General features: G+C 35.6%; 4 protein-coding genes and 1 non-coding gene across 5 annotated transcripts; 2 read left to right on the top strand and 3 right to left on the bottom strand.

Moving 5' to 3' along the window:
* Positions 1 to 47: 47 nt before the first annotated feature.
* On the top strand, positions 48 to 2,622 carry myl12.2 (myosin, light chain 12, genome duplicate 2). Its single transcript, XM_077724929.1, has 4 exons — positions 48 to 186; positions 594 to 803; positions 880 to 1,041; positions 2,181 to 2,622. The coding sequence occupies exons 2-4, from the start codon at positions 620 to 622 to the stop codon at positions 2,351 to 2,353; spliced, it is 519 nt and encodes a 172-aa protein (XP_077581055.1). The 5' UTR covers positions 48 to 186; positions 594 to 619; the 3' UTR covers positions 2,354 to 2,622.
* A 579-nt stretch (positions 2,623 to 3,201) lies between these two features.
* Positions 3,202 to 5,938, bottom strand: bag1 (BCL2 associated athanogene 1). Its single transcript, XM_077724567.1, has 7 exons — positions 5,810 to 5,938; positions 5,318 to 5,446; positions 4,690 to 4,772; positions 4,511 to 4,624; positions 4,285 to 4,392; positions 3,666 to 3,728; positions 3,202 to 3,565 (listed from the first exon to the last, which is right to left on the bottom strand). Exons 1-7 carry the CDS (start codon positions 5,844 to 5,846, stop codon positions 3,476 to 3,478), a joined length of 624 nt encoding a protein of 207 aa, XP_077580693.1. The 5' UTR covers positions 5,847 to 5,938; the 3' UTR covers positions 3,202 to 3,475.
* Positions 5,939 to 6,260: 322 nt separating this feature from the next.
* Positions 6,261 to 6,353, top strand: trnar-ucu (transfer RNA arginine (anticodon UCU)). The gene is made up of 2 exons: positions 6,261 to 6,297; positions 6,318 to 6,353. It is a non-coding gene; the product is annotated as a tRNA-Arg (tRNA).
* A 256-nt stretch (positions 6,354 to 6,609) lies between these two features.
* On the bottom strand, positions 6,610 to 8,584 carry chmp5a (charged multivesicular body protein 5a). The gene is made up of 8 exons (XM_077724715.1): positions 8,400 to 8,584; positions 7,989 to 8,093; positions 7,861 to 7,907; positions 7,659 to 7,752; positions 7,518 to 7,589; positions 7,339 to 7,447; positions 7,014 to 7,129; positions 6,610 to 6,936 (listed from the first exon to the last, which is right to left on the bottom strand). The coding sequence occupies exons 1-8, from the start codon at positions 8,466 to 8,468 to the stop codon at positions 6,886 to 6,888; spliced, it is 663 nt and encodes a 220-aa protein (XP_077580841.1). The 5' UTR covers positions 8,469 to 8,584; the 3' UTR covers positions 6,610 to 6,885.
* Positions 8,585 to 9,606: 1,022 nt separating this feature from the next.
* Positions 9,607 to 13,721, bottom strand: oprk1 (opioid receptor, kappa 1). Its single transcript, XM_077724716.1, has 4 exons — positions 13,573 to 13,721; positions 12,205 to 12,470; positions 11,745 to 12,097; positions 9,607 to 11,069 (listed from the first exon to the last, which is right to left on the bottom strand). Exons 2-4 carry the CDS (start codon positions 12,444 to 12,446, stop codon positions 10,537 to 10,539), a joined length of 1,128 nt encoding a protein of 375 aa, XP_077580842.1. The 5' UTR covers positions 12,447 to 12,470; positions 13,573 to 13,721; the 3' UTR covers positions 9,607 to 10,536.
* Positions 13,722 to 17,579: the final 3,858 nt, after the last annotated feature.

Below are 17,579 nucleotides of genomic sequence, written 5' to 3'. Positions count from 1 at the left end.
TGACGCAAGATGGCCGTCAGTCACTTAGACCACAGATACCGCCTTTACAAAACCAATCCTTCCTCTGACCTACTATGCGTGATATCTAGGGAGTAAAAGGCTGCTAGAATTGCCTTCTCTAATAACTGGACGACTTTATGCGATAACATCTTTGCGTACCAAATAATAATAACCTAATATTCTAAGGTAAGCGTCTTCATTTTTTGTGCATTCCAAATTTAAGCCCAATCATTCTGTTTACTTGATGGTTTAAATAGAATGACGTAGTCACAATTAGCCGACACAGACGATGACTCTCGCGTGAATAGGATGTATGAATCACTCAAATATTTTATTTTACATAACAAATGGGATCACGAGGGATCTTTTTATTTAATTCAGCCTGGCAATAGATTTTTGAATGTACCATTTTTTTTGTTTATGTACAGGGGCGGTTTTTCCTATGGGCAATGTGGGTGACTGTGCAAGGTGCAATCTATTTGGGCACACGGAAGGCACCATTTTTTTTTTAGGAGGGGGGCGGGGGTAGAATGTTTTCCAGCTAGGGTCCAAAATGACCCCAGACCACATCTGTTTATTTACATGGTTTTCAGGAGGACAAGACTTGTGAGTTGCAAAGATGTCGAGCAAAAGGGCCAAGGGCAAGAATACCAAAAAGCGTCCTCAACGCGCCACCTCCAATGTTTTTGCCATGTTCGACCAGTCTCAGATCCAAGAATTCAAGGAGGCTTTCAACATGATTGACCAAAACCGAGACGGCTTCATTGACAAGGAGGACTTACACGACATGTTAGCCTCTCTAGGTAGCCCCCTAAAAGCAATAACGGCAATAGGGAGATTACCCCAATGGTGGACATAACCTTTCTTGTGTTGCTTTAGGTAAGAACCCCACAGATGACTATCTGGAGGCCATGATGACTGAGGCACCAGGTCCCATCAACTTTACAATGTTCCTCACCATGTTTGGCGAGAAGCTGAACGGCACAGACCCCGAGGACGTCATCCGCAATGCTTTCGCTTGCTTTGACGAGGAAGGCACTGGTGAGTCCTCTTAATGGACGTTGCAGGACTTAAGTTATCAGAAAGCGGCATTTACAACCGAATCTGTTGCATTTGAATGTCCAACCTGAGAAGTCCACTGCTCTAAGATGGCCACCGGCTTCTAACATTAGTATTACCAAAGAGCTCCCGTTTCTACACGCGATGTAACGCAAATGTCCATAATCCAAGTTGGATTTAAAGTCAAAATTTACGTTAAAATAATCCATCTAAAATAACTATACACCCTAGATGTTACATTATATATGTATAAATATATATGTAGATGTATATGAATGTGTATACGTGTATGTGAATGTGTATATGTATGCGTATATATGTGTGTGTATGTGTATATATGTATGTATATAAATGTATATATATGTATATGTATGTATACGTTTAAAAAAATGCAGTACTTACCATTATAGATGTCCTATATCCTATTACATGAAAAAAAGATAATTAAAAAAAAAAAAAAATATATATATATATATATATATATATATATATATATATATATATATATATATATATATATATATATATATATATATATATATATATATATATATATATATATATATATATATATATATATATATATATATATATATATATATATATATATATATATATATATATATATATATATATATATATATATATATATATATATATATATATATATATATATATATATATATATATATATATATATATATATATATATATATATATATATATATATATATATATATATATATATATATATATATATATATATATATATATATATATATATATATATATATATATATATATATATATATATATATATATATATATATATATATATATATATATATATATATATATATATATATATATATATACATATTTTTTTTCAACTATTAACTCATTAGCTAAAGTCAGAATTATGGCCACCATTTTTTTTACCCATTCCATACATTTACCCTTGTACTTAAAACATAAACCTATTGGTACAGGTGATGTTATCAGTCCAATTTGGCCATTCCATAGAAGCTATCCCTTTTACATATGTATAAAACCCACATTGTGACCTTTTAAATCCAACAATTCTACTTTGGCTTTGTGATAAGTGATTATGTCTGCCGCAGGTACGATTCAAGAGGAGCAGCTTCGCGATTTGCTGACCACCATGGGCGACAGGTTCACAGAAGAAGAGGTGGACGAGCTCTTCCGTGAGGCGCCCATCGACAAGAAGGGCAACTTCAACTACGTGGCGTTTACGCGCATCCTCAAGCACGGCGCCAAGGACAAAGATGATTAGCTACCGATTAGCGTATTCTCTGTCTGTATTCCCATTTTGGCGCGTTGTGTCTACCCGAGGCAAACTTATGTAGCCGCTTGCTTCTCGTTTGCACACTTGAAACTTGAAAATTAACATGTTTATTTTGAAATATTACGTTGATTATTACAAAATGAGGACCATTTGCTAAGTATGTCATGCAAAGCACTTTTCTTTGAATTACATTTATGTTCTATTTAACTTTTTATTCCATTGGCATTTAATATGAATAAAACTTTTGTTTCCACACATGTAGAGTATGTTACCATTATTTGTATTCCCTGTAAGAATTTCATGTTAATTTACGTATATGTTGTTTTATATATAAAAACGATTTTAGCAAATATTTTGGTATGATTTAAAAATACTACAATAGTTGTACTTTGTTTTTAAATATCACCTACCTTTGGCATTTTAAATTTGAAGTTTTAATTCGCGTACATAGTTTTTGATATAGTAAAAACTTTTCAGTAAATATTTGTCATTTTTAAGTGATTTAAAGATACTACAATAGTTGTACTTTGTTTTCAAATAACACGTACTTTTGGTATTTTAAATCTGAAGTTTTAATTTGCGTAAATAGTTTTTGATATAGTAAAAACTTTTCAGTAAATATTTGTCATTTTTAAGTGATTTAAAGATAGTACTTTTTTTCGAAAATTTAGTTTCATTTTTCTTTATTAACCACTAAATTGCTAAATATATCCCAAAAAAAATAATTGTTTACTTCATTCTGCAACAAACACAAATCCTCCCAAAAACAATTTAACTTCGAAAAATTCCCCCAAAATATTTAGTATCTGAAATGAAGTTAACTTTTTTAAAATTAAAGTTAAACAGTCACAAATCTTTAAAAAAAATGACCCAACCCCTTTGCTACAGAACACTTGAATATATTTTAATTAAAAATCTTCAGTAGTCCATTTAAGGAATCACGATATACATGATAAAAGTGGGATGAAAAAAAAAATGGCGTCAACTACAAAGTACTGAGATTTCTAATGGATTGATCACATGACCAAAATAAATACAGTGGCGGGATGTGATTTCGCAATAAAACGGAACAAGAGTTACTCACGGAGTAACCACAGTTTTAGGACGTCTTCATTCCGCTAGCGCGAGATTTTTCGACTGGATTTTTATCAGGTGGTCTGATATGCAAGCTTCGATCTTGTCACACTGGGCCAGGAAGTCCTGATGTGAGTACATTTTGTAAGTAACGCTAATGGCTTTTGTGATGGGTTGCCGTTTGGGTCATAGGGGGTAATGGAAAAAAATGGGGTGTAAAACTCACCTGGACCGTCTTTACGAGGCTTTTTTTCTTCACTCGGCAGTCGTTGAAGTTCTCCGGGATGCTCTAAAGGTTAAAAAAGGGAAAATTGTTAAAAAAATTTCAATGTTAGTTAGCATATGAGTGCTAATTCCAATCATAGTTGGTAGTGGATAAAAGGATTTTACTAGAAATGCACAAAATAGCTCAATATAATTTTATTTTCTAATATTTTTCTTTTTTTTTACTTAATAGTTCTTGAAAAGAAATAAAAATGCTATAAGGCAGATATGGGCAAACTATGGCCTGCGGGCCACACATGGCCCGCTAGACTTTCAAATTCGGCCCGCCGACGTCGTCCAAATAATGTTTTTTGTTTGTTTTTCGTGTTTTACAGCCCCTCTACTTTTTTTAAATGATATTTAAATATTTCTTAATACATTCCTTTTGACTTGACTTTGTACTTTATACTTTTTACTTAAATGATGAGTATTTTAATACTTTAGTCCTTTTTTCTGTTGATGTTTCATATGTACTGTTAACGGATGCACTTTTTTGTATGTATCGTATGTTGTGCTGACCCCGCCCATCTGTACTCCTATTTAGTTCATTTTTTCCCATTTCCATGTGTGAAAGGCAATACCAGAGCATCAATCTGTTCCAGGATCTTCATGAACTGTTCGGCCGCCACCTTGACTCGGTGGTCCAGTTTGCTCAGAGCTTCAGTTTGAAGATCTTTGGCGAGGAAACCCTGCCACCAAAAAAAAAAATGGAAAGTTGATCTTTTAAAAGTACAGTAATCCCTCAAATATAGGCAATATATATTAAAAAATATGTATATAGGGAAAATAATAGTGAAATAAACGTACGTTCTTAAGTCCCGTCAACTCTCCGTCGACCTTCTCTAGCTTTTTAGCCGTCTGTTCCACCGATTTTTCAATGTCTTTGAGCTTCTTAAGGTCGGCTTCTTCTTCGGGACTGTTCTGTTGACGTTATACGTGCCGTTATACACCATCACAAAAACAGAAGGATATTAAAAAGAGCTCACCCGCTTTCCAATCATCATGAGCTTACATCCTTCTTTCACCCCGTAGCTGGACAGCGTCTGCTCCAAGTCCTTCAGCGATTTCCCTATCAGGTCAAGACAAATCGCAATCTACTTTACCAAACTAATAAATAAATATTTCCTATCAAAACTACAAAAATATAACTGTTTTGCCCACCAATTTACATGAAAAAAATACTAAAATGTTGAAAGTTTTTTGGCTGTCCTTTTTAAAACAACATATTTACTCGCATATAAGCCACACCTTTGAAATTGTTGGATTTTTACAATTTCTCGCGTATAAGCCCTTAATTCCCAATTTTCGGTGTTTCCGCGACCAAACGTCCGGCGACCAAACGTCCGGCGCCCAAACGTCCAGCGACCAAACGTCCGGCCACGCACTTTTCATGTTCATGGTTATAATCGGGAGTACAAATGTGCTACTTTGAAGGGAAAATCTTAAGAAAAAGGTGTTTGTGTTTCTTATTTCTTTGCAAGAATTAACTATTAGAAAAAGGAAACTATTTGAAAAGCATAAGACAATTAGATAAGAGGAAAATTGTCTTTACACATGCTGAAAAATTATTTTTGACGTTCGGCAGATGTTTGAGAATTTGAGAATGATGTTTACCTTTGAAAATGAGCTTCTGGGAGGTTGAAGGAACTCCTGTGAGTTGAGTGAGACAATCAGAGAGGTCTTTAACAGTAGGACTTTTGCCATCTTCTTGACCGGTGACTGTGATCCTGTGCTTTGCAGAACCTGGAACACAGTTATTTTTTTAAATTTTTCTATAATAATTGACCTCATAATTGGATGCATGTCAAATAAAAGAGGAAAAAGGTCTTCGGAGAACATTGTTTTGGATTGTGGAGAAATGTGGTTTACGAACCACATGAATAAAAATGCCATAGCAAAAATACAACTTTAACAACGATTTTACATGACTATTTTAAACCACGTGACTGCTTCGTTTCTCAATCAACAATCCATAGTTCCCGTTTTTGGATTGGTTAGATAGCGGGCACGCTAGCTATACATTATCACCATTCATAATGAAACTCACATACATTTTTTTGCTGAATATTTTCTAAACGTTAGAATATTAAAATAGTGAAACATTACCGTAAGTGACTGTCACGGTGATAGCTTGCCCTGACATGATTAAATAGCGTCGTTTGAATTTATCACGGCATGAATACGACTACAAGTAGTGGTGAACAGCAAGAGAAACACTTCCGAGTTACACCGGAAACAGTTTTAATTATTCCATAAACGGCAACTTTATTTGACTCAATTTGCACTAAAAATCATATTTTAAGGTTATATAATTTTTACTAATGACTTAATGGATGGAATTGAGTTTGAATAAATACATTCACTAACAAATATTTGGTTAATTATTTTTACCTTCTTTGGTGTAAACAAGACACTTCGTGTTTGTGTTTTCCGTTGCAATTAAGGAAATAATTATGTTTTTCTTTTCAAAACAAATGTAAAAATAGCGATAAATGTAAAATAAAAGGCTGTCACGTGCGGTTTCAACATTTTTCGTGTAAAAGTTCCCATAGTAACTGGCTCTGTGGCGCAATGGATAGCGCATTGGACTTCTAGCGACTCAATTTCGAAAGTGATTCAAAGGTTGTGGGTTCGAGTCCCACCAGAGTCGACGTTTTAACCATTTAATGCACAATATTGATTATACCTGACCCACGTTATTTAATCCTGGATGATATTAAATCTATTCATATTATGATGCCATATGCTAGCCAAACGCTCTTTAATAACATTCATTTTTTATTGAAATGAATCAGTTTCAATTTCTCTTTTCATAAGTAAACATTTATATTTGTTTCCCAGTTTTTTCCCCCATAAACAGCCCATAAACAGCGGCAGCAACTGTAAGAATTGACACAACAAACCTCTTATAATTAATCCAGATTTAATTGCAACATTAAACCTGCTCTCAAGTCCATTCCCATAATCACAAAACAATATTGCAAAACCAATTCATAAAATGACTATGACAATAATGCTATTAACGAGGTGAAATGATTTTTGGAGGATAAAATAGAGACATTATCTTACTTATCAGTCACACCCAAACACAAAGGACACCACACTGTACTGTAGTCCCCATGTTAGTGTCAATCTACAGAACGTAAACAAAATGCAGCAAAAATTGCAACTGCCACATTCATTCAAGTCGCGGGAATTTGCGGGAGGCCAAACTCGTCCACCAAGACGCCATCCTGAAAATACAAGAAGCATTCGAGTGAAAAAAAACAACAAAAAGCAAATAATATCTATATCCAATGGCCGCCCTAACCTTGTTTGTCTTGCTTTCTCCAGGCACGCCTTCAGGAATGGAAGGTGCATTAGAGGCCTCGTCTAGGTAAGAACTGTCGTCATCCAGCAGCAGTTCATCACCCAGTGCGTCCAATTCTTACCACACAAACACAGAAATACTGTGTAAAACTAAGCAGAAGGACGTTCAGATGAAAAAAAACCTTTATTTCCAAAGTCAGATAGCTTTAGTCCACTGATAATCTAAATTAAAGCATATTTAATAGCATATTTTTGCTGTAAAACATGAAAAACATAGGAGTGGCTGCTGCATAATCGTCAATGTTGAGTACCAATGCTTCCTATACCTGCTTCCAGATCCTCGTCATCAATATCAGGGGTGCCGTAGCTGCGACTTAGGGCTTCCTGAACCTCGCCGGCGTCCTCCATCAAGTCCTCCAGTTGGTCTTGCAGATCCTGGAGGTCAAGAGAGAAACATTAATATAGATGCTTATGAAAAAAAAGCTAGTTAGGCAGGTATATGTACATCAATCTGGTCAAGTTTGACATCTTTGTAGGCTTTTTTCATCTCCTTTGCTCCAGTCTTCATGGCTTCCACCTGGAAAAAATAACAATGAGGGTGTCAGGAATTGTTTGCTTAGATTCTGGATTAGTCTGACGTGTTTACTGTGGACTTGGTGTCCTTGAGGGTCTGGATTGTGTAGTTGGCTTGCTCCATGTTGAAGGACTGCTGTGCTAGCTGCTCTCTCTGACCCTCGTACCTGCGACGATAGCCACGGAAAAACCATGAAGGAACCGGATTGGAACCAGATTGGAACCAGATTGAAACCGGATTGGCGCTGCCGTTATCGGGTTAAGGGCGGACTCACATTCTCTTTTGCTTCAGAACTCGCATGGCTTTCTGCTTCACCATGTTCTGCAAAGAAAAGGATGAGGAAAAATCAAGTTGTTGTCTGCTATATTTAATTTTGACAGATGGCCATTTTGTTTTCCTTACTTTGGATGGTCCATCTCTCATTTTTTTCATCTGCTCCTTGTATTTGAAGAGTTCCGCATCCAGCCTGCTGATCTTCTTGTCGATAGACTCGGCTCTGGCGTCCACCTGAAACACAAGAAAATGTGTTAGAATAACAAAAGTATTATTTCTTCCCAAGAATTTAGCAATGCAAAACTACAAATAAAAATGGCTTCCTTCTACTTAACATACTAATTATTTGACAATGAGAGAAAAATGGCCAGATCCTCATTAAATCCCTGAAAAAGCATACAAATTATATACTTGTAAGAAACTAGTTTCCTATTTAAAGAGACAAAAGGCATAATTAGTTATCATCGTCGCTCTCCTAGCTACCTAACGGTAAACATAACAAATAACAGTATACTTCGGAGGGTTTCGGAAACTACTTACATTTCCGATGCAGTCCGAAAGATTCGGAGGAGGAGTTTTTGGTTTACCACGACCGAATATTCGGTTCATTTTTTGTGCCAAAAGGACGTAAATCTAGTGTTAAAACACAATATTGTTAAACATGAAAGGATTTCCCCATTGAAGATACCCGGAAGTGAGAGGGGGCGGTCAAACATTGTGATTGGTTGATGTGATTAGAGCTAGCCAATGAGTGCTTAGTCGTGCCCATTCATTGTCCCTTTTGGCTTTGTTTGACGATTGAAGCACAACTAAATGTTGCAAAAGTTATTTTTTTCCATAAATGACAATTTATTTTCGTATTACATTATTACTAAACTAATATTAGATTCCCAAACATAAATGGGAATAAATATTAAATGGCAAACATGTAACATTTAATTGAAAACATGACATATTTGACATATTACATTGTTTATACGAATTACGTGTACGTATATTAGGTTTTCCTTCAAATTTTAAAATTAGATAATAAAATAATTATCTTAAATTAAAAATGAAATAAAATGGAGTTTAAAAAAATATTTTTTAACTAATTGAGTTTTTTCTTCTGATTAAAACCAGATCTGTAGTATATAATATATGTATTTAATATGTAAATAAACATATGTCATGTTATAACGGCAGTTTAAAAGGAAAAAAACCTTTGTGTTTGGTCCAGAATGTCTTCACAATCATTGTTATGATTCATGGAAGCACATCTTTTTTTCCCCCTGCAAGGCCAAACAACGGTAAGGGGATGAAAGTAAATGGAAAAATGGCTTTTTTCACAGTGCGTTACCATGGAAACGCGGCGTTTTTTTTTTGTGTGTCTCAGGTGAATGGCTCCTGGTTATTGACAATGAACTGGCCTACGTGGTTAAAAAGTCCAATCGTTAATCATAAAATGGATTAAAGCAATCACAAATCACAGCTTTATTGTTGCCAATACGTTGACAAAGACACAAAAGCACAAATTCAATATCATCTACACAAATACATTCATCTTATTTGAATATTGACTTCTAAAATATATTTTATGAGCCTAAATTCATATTTTGTGAAGGCTAAAACAGATAACTTTACCGCACTAAATTGAAAAATAATTAGGAAAAGCAACATTCAAGCAATACAAATGTATTAGAGTGAACATATTTAAGATATGGATGTATATATATATATTTTGAAATATACATATATGTTTGGATTATGATGTTAATATTAGCGGTAGATGTCCAATTTCATATGACTGGAGGTTTGGCAGTGATGTAATAATCTTAAATGAAGCCTGCATTCTGTTGCAATTCTCTGATCTACCACTAGGCGGAGATGGTCACTTAAACAGTGCTTCTCCATTCTTTCCATTGGAGGAAACTGATGAGTCACTATTTTGTTTTATTGATGTATTCATTTATTAAATAATAAAACGTGCTAAAGTATTTTATGCAGTATTTTGTTCTGGAAAGTTTAGTGGTGCAAATAAAAAAATATATATTACTGCTATCAAGCTATTTTTTATGGATTGCAATTAGTAATCAAATGCAATCCATAGACTGAACTTTAGATTTTTTTCATGTTTTTTTTAATTTAAATAACAAAGATTACATATGTTACTATATCCCTTTGAAATTTCACCACTTTTAAAGTGGAAAAAATGAATAACTTTAAAAAATATATTCTTATGCTGTTGCTAATCAGTAATGCTGTATTCTAGAAAAGTCTACTGCAAAAAATGATGATTAAAGCAGTTCTAGATATAATATCTAAGTCCTGTTAACAGCAATTTCCATATTTTAGCTCACTTAGTTAGCAAAAAGCCAGATGCATCCATCAAAAGAGCCACATGTGGCTCCTGAGCCATCGGACATCCAATCCATTTTGATTGGGCGACTTGGCATCGAACTAAAGCTCAGATTTACAAGCAATAACCTCAAAAATTGTGTACTATGATGACAACAACACATTTGACTTTGCATAGGACCCCCAACATGCTCATTGCAGACCGCCATGTTGAAATCCACAGTCAAAACAATTAGACTGCCCCCCCACCGCCATGTTTTCAAACAGCGGTGGTAACTTGCGTCAATCCCAACTCGTTGGAATCGTCCAAACCCGGCGTGGAGGACGCGTCCACGGCTAGTCATACTGGCCTAGCCTGCCGACGCCCCCCATGGTTGTCTGGAGGACAGGAATGGTCTCTCAAGGTGCTCCTGACCCGACTGGTCCCCTGCACATCCCTCCGGATGCCGGGACAGCAGAAATCCCGGAAGCATCTCTTGAAATTCTCATCCAGGAAGGCGTAGAGGATAGGATTGAGGCTACTATTGGTGTAGCCCAATGCTACGCAGAAGAAGTAGGCGGCCATGACGGGTGTGGTTTCGGGGACGTTGGGCGACAAGGCCTTGACCAGGATGAAGATGTGGATGGGGGTCCAGCATACCACGAAGACGGCTACCACTACTAAGACTAGTCGGGCGATGCGTCGTAGGTTGCGGTCCTTCTCGCGTGAGCCGGATAGTAGACGGACGCTCTTGAGACGCAGAATCATTAGCGTGTAGCAGACGCTGATGATGATGACGGGGATGACGAAGGCGAAGATGAACACGCAGATTTTCATCAAAGTGTCCCAATAGCTATACGGCTCTGGGAATTGGAGTGCGCATTCCGTGGTACCTGATATGGGCGGAAAAGGGGGAGGAGTAAAGTAGACGCCGGACATTTGGTCGCCGGACGTTTGGTCGCCGGTCAAATGTACTTAGATATTAAACAGTACTTAGTAGATATTAAACAGTACCTAGATATTAAACAGTACTTAGATATTAAAGACTACTTAGATATTAAACAGTACTTAGTAGATACTAAACAGTACTTAGTAGATATTAAACATTACTTAGATATTAAACAGTACTTAGATATTAAACTGTACTTAGTAGATAGTAAATAGTACCTAGATATTAAACAGTACTTAGTGGCTATTAAACAGTACCTAGATATTAAACAGTACCCAGATATTAAACAGTACTTAGATATTAAACAGTACTTAGATATTAAACAGTACTTAGATATTAAACAGTACGTAGTAGATATTAAACAGTACTTAGTAGATATTAAACAGTACTTAGTAGATATTAAACAGTACTTAGTAGATATTAAACAGTACTTAGTAGATATTAAACAGTACTTAGTAGATATTAAACAGTACTTAGTAGATATTAAACAGTACTTAGTAGATATTAAACAGTACTAATATTAAACTCGACCGGCGACCAAAAGGGACCAAAAAACGGCGACCAAACGTCCGAGCACCAAGTTGAGGTACCCCCATAACTTTAAATATCGGCAACCTACCATTATTGGTGTTGGTGCTGCCCAGAATCATGGCGGGCACGCCGGCGGCAGACGACAGCGCCCAAATGAGCACATTGATGACCTTGGCCTTGACGGGCGTGCGGAAATCTAGAGCCTTGACGGGGTGGCACACGGCCACGTAGCGGTCCACGCTCATCATGGTCAGGGTGAAGATGCTGGTGAACATGTTGTAGTAGTCGATGGAGATGAAGACCTTGCACGCCACCTCGCCAAAAGGCCACGAACTGAGGAGGTAGTCGGTGCTCTGAAAGGGCATGGTGCTGGTCACTAGGGCGTCGGCTACTGCCAGGTTGAGGATGTAGATGTTGGTGGCTGTTTTCATCTTAGTGTACCTGTCACCCAAAGACGATTATTTTTGCCATTTTGCCACACAATGGTTGTCCTTACTATTTCTATGTCTTTTTGGAATTCGAACCCGTTCAAGTCGTATGTTTATTACCTGACGATGACGTACATAACCAGACAGTTGCCCACCAGGCCCACCACGAAGACCAGCGAGTAGACCGCCACGATGACCGGGATGATGGGCGACATGGGCTCGCCGTCGTCGTCGGTCCCGTTGGCGAGTTCCGAGAAGGAGGCGGTGGAGGTGGGCCAGGTGGCGCACCCATCCTCGGCTTCCCAGGGACACCTGTCCTCGGTACCGGCTCCTCGGTGGATGTGAACTACGCCCGTCTCCATGGATGCTCGCGCTGGATTTCTGTCCTAATACAAAAAAAATGTATTGCACATTTCAGCATAACTTTCAGATTTTTTAAAATTTTTGTTTTATTATGATCATCTTCATCATCTTCATCATCTTCATCATCTTCATCATCTTCATCATCTTCATCATCTTCATCATCTTCATCATCTTCATCATCTTCATCATCTTCATCATCTTCATCATCTTCATCATCTTCATCATCTTCATCATCTTCATCATCTTCATCATCTTCATCATCTTCATCATCATCCTCATCATCATCATCCTCATCATCTTCATCATCATCCTCATCTCATCATCATCTTCATCATCATCTTCATCATCTTCATCATCATCTTCATCATCATCTTCATCATCATTTTCATCATCCTCATATCATCCTCACCACCATCATCTTCATCATCATCATCATCTTCATCATCTTCATCATCATCTTCATCATCATCATCTTCATCATCATATTCATCATCATCTTCATCATCATCATCCTCATATCATCCTCACCACCATCATCATCATCTTCATCATCATATTCATCATCATCATCCTCATCATTATTGTCATTATTTTTATTATTATTCTGATCATTATCCTTATTCTTGTTATTGTATTTTTATTTTCCATTCAACATATTTTAACGTTGTAAATGACTTTGCAGAAATTGTTTGTACAAGGGTGATCCTTAATTAAACATTTTATAAATAATAATAATTATGATGATAATAATAATACATAAGGTAAATGATATTAATGCGTTTTAAGGAGATTTTTTAGATTATTAACCACCTCTGTTGGCATATTTGAGTCATTAAAGGGTAATTTCAAAGCAAAAACTAATTAAAACGCACATTTTTAGCGTCCAATATTAATCCAACAGTCAATAAAACCAGCACCTGTTTTCTATTGACGTTCATTACGGAACGTATTCGCAAACATTTCCAAGTAATACACATCGTTAAACACATTTATATGGCAGCAAACACCTTTAGTAGAGTATACTGATGAAAAATAAGCAAAGAACAATGACAATTTCAAACATTTCGGCAAGAAATAAGAGCGACAGTGACAATACGTGCACTTCAGTTGTCAACATGCACTTACCTTTCTGACTTAGCCTCGGAAAAAGTTGCTCCAAATGTCCTCAAACGGACGAATATTATCTGAAATGAGTAGGAAAATATTTTGAGCTGTATTGTTGGCGTGAGGGAGGAGAAGCGGATAGGAATGGACGCGCATTGGCGTCCTCTCGCTCCCGTCCTGTGACGTCATCAGCACGCCAATAGAAATGGCATTAGTAACAACGTTTGAGGATTTGCCATCCAATATAAAATACTTTTTTTGCTTGCTGAATTTCTTCAACTCGATGATCCCTTTAAATATCCATTTTAAATATTCCATTCACTATATATGACTATTATAAGTCTTCAAAAAGTCTTAATATTTGCATTTTTTCCACTCAGAATTGAATTATATACACTAAAGTCAATAAAATACTGACTATTTATACTTACCACTAGTATATAATGAGCTTCTGACAATATATGATGAATTTTAAATAATAATAATCATAATGTACTACACTTATGTATATTCTATTTTTTTCTATACTGATACTGTCATTATAACTACAGTAATCCCTCAAATATCACGGTAAATGAAAAAACACAAAGTAGTATCCATTATTACTAGCACATTACTACATCTGTACATATCTATAATAATTATCAATTATGTTTATGAAGCGGAAGTCTGTTATAATGTATAAATGATATCTACTCTTTGAAAAAACTAATATTGCAGGTGACCTTTTTCCAATAAATCAAATCCCAGCATTCATCCAGTTCCCCTGAGGGTGCTGGAGCAATTGAAACAATACTTACCGGATTTACTCGCACACAGACTGCCCCCACATATAAGCTGCACCCTTAAAACGGTTGAATTTGACAATTTCTCGCATATAAGCCGCCCCCAGATTCCTAATTTTCAACTCCATATTCCCGATTTTAATAGGGAGTACGAATGTGTTAATTTGAAGGGCAAATCTTAATAAAAATCATCATACGTGGTATTTCTGAGATACTATATGAATCAAAAGCACATTATTAGGGTCAATAAAAAGAATTAAATCATCCAGTGATTGTTTTCTTACTGCAAAACAGAAAATAACCAACAAATAGTCCCATTTGACACCTACTGGTGAAAAAGAGTATAGCAACGCAGTATTTAAGCCATACTCTTGATTCAGTCATCATTGTTTTAGTTACAAAAATAGGTTATATGCGGGTGAATATGGTAAAAAAAACTTTTATCAAAGGAAAAGCCGCAGTGAGTTGTTGTTTTTTAAGTTTGACTTAAATGGTTTGGATATATTGGTGAGTACATCTGAAAAAGGGTCCTCAACTACCTGGAAACAGACCAAAAACAAGATGGATGATGGATGGATAAAGTCCCGGAAGACATAAAGGCAGATGGTGTTTTTTATGGTTTTGGTATGAGAACGGAATACAAGTGGAAATGTTGAAATGAAATGACAAACACCCAACCTTGTGAGAGAAGCAGTTTGCCACTTGGTACTGGTTGCTTGGAGACATAAGTATAATGGAAGTGTTCGGGAAAAAGAAAAAAATTATCCAAGGCTGAGTCGTCGTATACACAATACAGTGTTAAGTGAATTTTGTTGCATTATTTTTTATTTTTTTGCCCACAGGTGATCCAAAGATTAAAAAGCACCCGAAATGGACACAAAAGACAATTATTAACACAGTAAACTGAGTTCAAGTCCTTCTATCTGGTGACGTTAATAGCATTGGAGAAAGAAATTAAGTTAAGTTAACCAAGTGTTGATAAAAGAGAAGTTTGAATTGCAAAAAATATGGGGAAATATTTAATTTTTATGAGAAAAATGACTGATACATGGCAAAGAAGAAGAACATGGAAAAGAGACCAGAGAAGAACAACCAATCAGTCATAGCTAGGGCGTATAATTAGCCTAGCATGCATGTTTTTGGGATGTATGAGAAAACCGGAGTACCCGAAGAAAACCTACCAAGCTTGGACAAACTCCACAGAGTACAAACTCACCTGGAATCAAACCCTTTACCCCAGAAAAGTGAGGCTGACAGGCTAACCACTCACCTTAACATAAAATGTATGTACATCTATGTGTGTATATATAGGTGCTTATGTGTGTATGTATATATATGTATAGTATATGTATATATGTATCGTATATGTATATATGTGTATAGTATATGTATATATATGTATAGTATATGTATATATGTGTATAGTATATGTATATATATGTATAGTATATGTATATATATGTATAGTATATGTATATATGTCGATATATGTATATATATGTATAGTATATGTATATATATATATATATATATATATATATATATATATATATATATATATATATATATATATATATATATATATATATAGTATATGTATATATGTCGATATATGTATAGTATATGTATATATGTCTATATATGTATATATGTCTATATATGTATTTATTCAACAACACACTTATTTATTTACATATTTATTGATGTATTTATTCATTAACTTACTTATTACCTTTCTATTTGTCTAAAATTACTTTTACTGTGTCTGTATTCTCACCCTCTTACTACTGTGACAACAAAACTTCCCAAAAACGGGATGAATAAAGTTATCCAATCCAATCCAAATATTAACATTTTCTGCCATTTTCTGACAGTCAACCCCCCCAAAAAATAAGACGTGTATATAAGTTGCAATGCGATCCAAACTATGAAAAACAAAAGTGCAACTTATAGTCCGGAAATACGGTCCCTGTGGAATTAGGCAGGAGAGAGGAAGCTGGGGATTTTAATGGAACGTAATAAAACATGCAGCTGCTTTTATGTGGCTTGATGAGCAAATGCAGGTATCGTTGGAACAATGGCGCACAGGTGGGTGGTAGGGGGGGGGGGGTTATGTTGATTGGAGGGGGGGGGGACCATCTGTCTATGCGGGCAGAGTTCGCCATTGTGAATGGCTCTTGACAGAATGCTTTCTAGCTATATTGACATGGCGGATGCAGGCTTTCCAATTTAATACATTCATTTCGTTCACCCACATGCTAATTTTGTGTTAGCTAGGCTAACCCGACTAGCATTGGAAATGGAATGCGGGTGATGACTGCAGCACTTGGGCGACCTTTCAAATGTCTTTTTCAATTGGATCCTCCCTGTAATTTACCCACATTAACGCAGCTGGCGTCTCTTTATGGGTGTCATTGCACACCAACGTTAACCTTTCTCGGAAGAAGTTGGAAAAAAAATGACTTTTTTTTTGTATTTCAAGTGACATTTTCAAATGAGACGTAATTGTTGGGTGTTGAATTATCGTGCGAATTTTATTCTTGTTTTGTTTCGCAGTTTCCAAGCCTCGGGATCCATGTTTTTTTTTTAATATACTCATATACAAGATGTATTGTTTCCTTGAGGAAATAAAGTTAACAAAAAAAATCAAATATGACTGCAAAATTAAGCAAATTATACCAAGTATGTTCGATTAGTTCATATATCATGTATCATATATTATATATCATATATACCGTATTTTCACGACTATAAGGCGCACTTAAGTCTTAAATTTTCTTCAAAATAGACAGTGCGCCTTATAATACAGTGCGCCTTATATATGGAAAAAATGTCATTCATTGAGGGTGCGCCTTATAATGTGGTGCGCCTTATAGTCGTGAAAATACGGTAGTGGTATAATATTAGTTTTAAACATTTGTCAAATTTAGATTAAAAAATGGACAGTAAAAGGACCAAAACAAGTACTTTTTAAACAAATGTAATACCTCATACCTAATATACTTCACTTCAACACACTGTGTAACCCACTTTACTCACTATATAAGTTTTTGTATGATTTTTGTAACCTTATTTTGGTATAATTTGTAAAAAAGGGATTTTTTTTTTGTAGCTTTGATGAAATTAAACATTGCAAAATCTGTTGAAAGAGGACATTTAAATATCATTTTTTCCTCACTATTGTCAAATTTAGTCGACTCGGATTCGCCTACAAAAAATACGCAATTGAGACAACCTTAATAC

This window comes from Stigmatopora nigra, chromosome 9 (genome assembly GCF_051989575.1).
Source record: "Stigmatopora nigra isolate UIUO_SnigA chromosome 9, RoL_Snig_1.1, whole genome shotgun sequence".
Classification (NCBI taxonomy): Eukaryota; Metazoa; Chordata; class Actinopteri; order Syngnathiformes; family Syngnathidae; genus Stigmatopora; species Stigmatopora nigra.
The sequence above is the reverse complement of the archived record's forward strand: the minus strand, read 5'-3'. Positions and strand labels throughout refer to the sequence as shown.